This window comes from Poecilia latipinna, unplaced genomic scaffold, assembly GCF_001443285.1.
Source record: "Poecilia latipinna isolate Pla-1442-1.1 unplaced genomic scaffold, P_latipinna-1.0 Scaffold526, whole genome shotgun sequence".
Taxonomy (NCBI): Eukaryota; Metazoa; Chordata; class Actinopteri; order Cyprinodontiformes; family Poeciliidae; genus Poecilia; species Poecilia latipinna.
Window position 1 is genome coordinate 114,950 of NW_015113142.1, and position 5,657 is coordinate 120,606.

Below are 5,657 nucleotides of genomic sequence, written 5' to 3' on the forward strand. Positions count from 1 at the left end.
TTGTTATAGACTGATAACACAAGACATATTCAGTGAAAGTATATTTTAAATTTGTGGAAACATTTCCCAAAGCAAACCAGGGTATAGGTATGACTTTTACTGAATGACATTTAGAAATGAGAACCTTACTTTCTGCAAAGCAGTTTTAGGTGGAATACAAAACCGTCTTCAGTTTCTTTTCATCAATAAATTCAGAATTCAGTTCTTATTTAAAACAAACGACGGGGCAATGTTTCAGTGTTTTGATCTCCAGCAACAGACTCTGGCAGAAATAGCTTCTGTGTGACACCTGTAACCATTTACCAGACTATGACATCTGCCTGAGGAGGTTCTGACCCATTCCTCTGTCGGATGAGCGGGTTATGACCATTTCAAGTCATCCCAAAGGATCATTGTCAATGAGATCAAGATCCAGGTTTTGGCTCAGCCCAGTATCTTTTATTTCTGTTTCCCAAAGGTTTAGCTGAGGCTGCTACAGGTTCCATAATTACATCTGAGGAGCTTTTGGATGTCTGGACCTTTCCTTTAGAGACTTGATGAGATGCTCGGTCATCCACGAGGGGATCAGAGCAGAGCCGCTGCTGCTCCGCATCAAAAAGGAGTCAGTTGAGAGGCTCTAGGATCTGGTTAGGATGCCTCCTGGTGATGTGTTCCCACCAGGATGAGACTCAGAGGAAGATCCAGGACACACCTGAGGGACTGCGTCTTTCCTGGCCTTGGGATTCCTGGGAGAAGTCTGTCCTCTATGTTTAGGCTGCGGCCTCCATGACCCGACCCCAGATTAAGCGTAAGATAATGGATGAATGGATGTTGGAGAATCCTTTCATTCTTCAAATCCCTTTCTGCATTCATGAACTGCCACAGTTTTGGTCAGAGGGCTTCAGAATGCTGTTCACTCTTACTCCGCCAAAGTAATTGTCTGAGGTTTCTAACCATGTTCACCCGACATAATGCACACAATTTCAGCCGTTTTATGTGGGAATACATGTGAGGATGTCCTACTTCATTTCCCACCAGAAATAAAATCTTTTATCACATTTTATCACTTTAAATCGTCTTTTTTGTTGTTGTTTTACATTTCCAAACATGTTAGACACACTCAGAGGGAGACTCGGATTTCGTGGAATTTTCCACCGGACCAAACAGCGTCATCGGGAGGAAGAATCGTATTTAATAATGATATGAAGATGTTTAAATCTAACAATAAATACAAGAAACAATCGATGCTTGAAACTTTAATAGGTTTGTTTTTTTTTTTTTATTAATTATATTTCGCTGCTGCGCCTCTTACATAATAATCATGTAACACGAGGCTTTGAATGAGTGCCAGCTGCCCTAAATGCACCAGCTACACATGTAATGAATGTTTTCGGCGGCGGCCCGATTCAAATTAATAAGGCCCGGGTCCTGAAACACTTGCATGAAAACCACAAAGTCATGTTTTTTATGGTGTTATTGTTTCCCTATAAAGACATTAACAGCGTGGAAGCCGCCGGTCTTTATGACAGTGCTTAAAAATCGGTGCTCCCTGTCTGGTAAACAGCTATTATCTCCACAATATGAAATGACGGCCATTTGCGCAGTCATCACCGGGGCCTCCTATAGTGTCTGCCTAAACCCTGTTTATCCTGCGGCTAACCTCTCTGCCTGAGTCACGAGCTATAAATGATACAGGAAAATACTCTTACACTACAACCCGGGTGACCAGATTGTTGTATAATTCTACTGTATCAGTAGTTTACATGTGATATAGCTGTTTTGGAGTAAAATCTGTTCAATTAAAGCTCGGTTTCTTTTTTTTTTTTTTTTTTTTACAAATGAAACGTTTTTTGTTTTGTTTTTATGCTCTGTGAGGAAAGTGACAAGGCCTTATTGGAGATGACGCTGCCTCCCTCTAAATGATCATTATGGTCTTTGAACTGCAGCAATTACCGTTTTTGTGATCGCTCCTGTTGACACATGAATGGTGCCCAGCATGTTAAATCACTCTGAATGAAGCCATTTGCGAGGTGTTTGCTAGAGCAAGCTGCAACACGCAGAAAAATCACGTCGTCTTCTTCCTTTCCCGAGCAATTTCTCCAACTTTTAGAGCAATTTAAAAAAATCCTGCAGCTTGGACCGACATGGCTTGATGCGAGGTTTAGATTACAATGCTGCGTTTGAGCAATTTCCAAACCGGTTTTCCTAACCGTTCACCTGAAGTATTGACCATGATGTGAGGATAGTCATGAAGCTGCAGAATTTTTATAGTGGCCATGCAGGTTTTGTTGGTAACACAGAGGAATGCAGATTGGCCTGGTAATGGCCTCTATGAAGTCTGCACTCTCCTTTTTGGGAGAAATAATTCTGACCCTGGCTCAAATTTTTTTCTTTCAAGTTATTCCTGCACAATTTTAGATGTGAACACAGACTCACTATGATGCTGAAATATGAAATCTCTTTTCACGTTTAGGTTGCAAACAAAAACCTCAAAGTTTTGGATCAAAGCCAGCTGATATTTGGTCATAATTTAATCTCCCCTGATAAGAACAAACCGTAAAACTGCTGCATCTCCAGAAAAGCAGCCCCATTGCATGATACTGGATGTCTGGATTTATTCCTTATATTTGAAATAAGGAATAGTGTTCTTTAGGTGAGGCTCAGTGTCGATTCTTTACCAAATGTTCTCTTTGGATTATTGCCCAAAAGTTCAGTTTTATCAGATTGCAACACAATCACACACAAACTTTTAGCCAGATCTGGATGATTTCCTCCTGTAGAGCCTCTTGGCAGCTTCCCTGATGACTGTCAGTCTTGTCAGTAATTTTGAAGAGTTTTATTGATTTTAATTTTGTCTCACATTTTACCCAACAACCTGTTACTTAACTCACTGTCTCATGCAGCTTTATCCTGACTGATACCTTTAAACAATGACCTTTGTAATTTCTCTGTAAACGGCTTTAGCTGAAGGATGCAAATGAGGAAAAGTAAAGAAAATTCAGTTACAACCACTTCATTAATATTATTTAAGGTTAATCGATTCAGTATGCTTCATGGGAAGCGTGAACGACTGACTGCTGAAAGGAACACTTTTTTGATGATGCTTCAAAAAAATCTTTGGTTTAAGAGTGTGCAAACTTCTGTAACAAAATTATGGCATGTTCTTAATTTATTTTAATCTTACTGAACCAAAATTATATCATGTGGAAAAAGTTTACAGTTTTGCTTCATCTTGACAGAGATGTACACACTTTAGAGCTCTGGGAATGTCAGGGATTGGAACCAGCATCCCTCCACCCTCAAAGCAAGCGAGCTTCACTGGTAATTTCAAATCATCATGATGAAGGCGTTCAAAGTCAACAAGTGGACCGAAGCTTCAAACACAACTTTCTCTGTGGTATTTCTGTAACCAGCAGGTAAAGTCTACCTGCTCATTACCACCTCACTGTCCCTGCCTCACCTGTCCGCTCCCCGCCCATTCATTCCCAGTCCCACCACATGGCTCCTCCCCTTCCACGCTGGGGTCATATATAATTGCAAAGCCTGTGGGATTTCTACTCAGGGACATTTTCAAGTTGCTGAGCCCAAATTTTAAGGGTTATGACTGAGGAGTTGTAAAAGAAGAGAAGCAGTGCTTTTTTCTGTGAGGGTAAGACGGCCTTTCGCTTTCAGACTGCTAAAGAAATTGTTTCTGCTTTTAATATTATTCACACTCTTTGCAAATATAGACCTAAATCAGGTATGTTGACCTGTAAATAACTAAAACCCTTGTATATCACTTTTCCAGTTGAACATCAGGACTCCATGTCTCCGTCTCTGGCCAGATCTGCTCCCAGCGAGCTCAACCACTGGTGGACCCAGCTGAGGTTTCGCCTTCAGAACAAAAAAGGATGGAACGAAATGCTGGATGAGACATTTCTCTACTACACAAAAAAGTATTACATTACCTGAAGTCACTGCAACTTTTTTTTTGTTGTTGTTTTGTTTGTTTTTTTTTTTTAGGCAGCATGCATTAAAAGTTTATATTTTGTGGCTTTCGTATTGTTTTGCAGCATAAATGACATTCCTCTCTTCTACGCGGCTAAAAACAACAGTGCTGGCTGCATAAAGAAGCTACTGAGCTGTGCTTCCACCAACATATTTGAGAGAGGTAGGAATAGTACTAAAGAAAAAGAAACCTTTTTGTAGTGTTTTATCATCACTGTAACATTTAAATAATTCCTGTCACTCAGGATCCCTCGGAGAGACGGCTCTTCACGTTGCTGTGATGAACGACAACCTGGACGCCGCCATGGCTCTGATGGACGGAGCTCCAGACCTCATCAATGAGCCCATGACCTCTGAGCTTTTTCAAGGTTCAAGAGCGTTAACACTCCGAAACTTAAACAGAGATGCACATTATTAAAATGTCAAAGTGTTACTGTTAAAGGAGACAAACGCAGCTAGATGTGCCATAAGTAGAGGAAAAAGCAAATGAACAGCAGACAGAGTCTAAGATTTAAAAAAAAAAAGACGATTCTGAGTCGAAGTAACAAACATGTAAAACTAGATTTCATCAAATCTTTAGACAAAGCAAAATTTGCAGGTGTAAGTCTAAATAAACAACAAATCGTCCAAATCTTGGTCTTTGCAGCTTTTTCCTCCGCTAGAGGAGAGCGGTAAACAACGAAATGTATCATCAGCCGGGCTCGCTGGGTGTGTTTCAACTGTTCATGATAACAAGGTCGTTGACACGCAGATTGGCACTCAGAGTCATTTTAGTTCAAAGCTTCACTTTCACCTGAGGTAAAAAGTGCAGCTTCTTACCTCAAGTGTCCCACTGCTGTTTCTGCTGGATGCTGAGATTTCTAACATGCTTTAGTGCACCAAAACTTTCTGACTTCTTTGAAATAGTTTGGTTTGCTCGCAGTGTTGGGAATTAGCTGCTTATATCAAAAGGCAGCTTCGGGGACGAAATGATCAGTTTGATTGTTGACGTGTTCTTGTTATTTTTATTAATTGTCTGGGGAAATGCTTACTGAGACGTTTCCAGTTGCCTAAAATCTCCTTATTGGTCTCTGCATGGTGGCCTTGAGGTCCCAGTATTTACACAGAAATTTAGAAGAAAAGAATTCATTCTAATGTCTATAACATTTAATTAAATTGCTAATTTGAATCTAAGCTAACATAAGGAGCATTTCATAAACTGCTTATTGATAAGGAAATTATACTTTTGTGTTTTTTCTACTCTTTACCAAAATATGACTAGATATTTCTCAGGTTATTTGATTGAGTAGCTAGCCTGCAGTCAGCTGCTTAACAGAGATAATGCTTTTTATCATCAGGTTAGTGCTGGGCAACCTGGGAAAACTTTGATTGCTCCAGTACTTTCTCTGCCATCTCAATAAAATGACTTCAAACATTTGAAATGGTACGATCGAATATTTTCTGAAACTGTAACTTTAGTAAATAAACTGAGAGCAGGAAGTTGACCAGCCTTCTCTCTTCAACAGTGGAGCATTATGACCTTTCTGAGTGAACTTGTTTTTCTTTATTTAGAGGCTACGTTTGAAAACACAATTTGGGCCAAATTCTTTTCAAATCAATCCAATTTATTGAAATCCAATCAAATCATTTAGTCAGACTCAGCTTAATCCAGTTCTGTTGAATTCAGTTGATTATTTACTTCCAGATAATAA

The 5,657-nt window shown here is 39.7% G+C and overlaps 1 protein-coding gene across 1 annotated transcript in view; it reads left to right on the forward strand.

Moving 5' to 3' along the window:
- Positions 1-3,420: 3,420 nt before the first annotated feature.
- trpv6 (transient receptor potential cation channel, subfamily V, member 6) overlaps positions 3,421-5,657 on the forward strand; it is a 12,507-nt gene continuing 10,270 nt past the window's right edge. The window contains exons 1-4 of the mRNA XM_015040766.1: positions 3,421-3,628; positions 3,767-3,914; positions 4,032-4,129; positions 4,212-4,334. Coding sequence (XP_014896252.1) covers positions 3,784-3,914; positions 4,032-4,129; positions 4,212-4,334 — 352 coding nt within the window. The 5' untranslated portion in view covers positions 3,421-3,628; positions 3,767-3,783. The remainder of the gene's footprint in view (positions 3,629-3,766; positions 3,915-4,031; positions 4,130-4,211; positions 4,335-5,657) is intronic.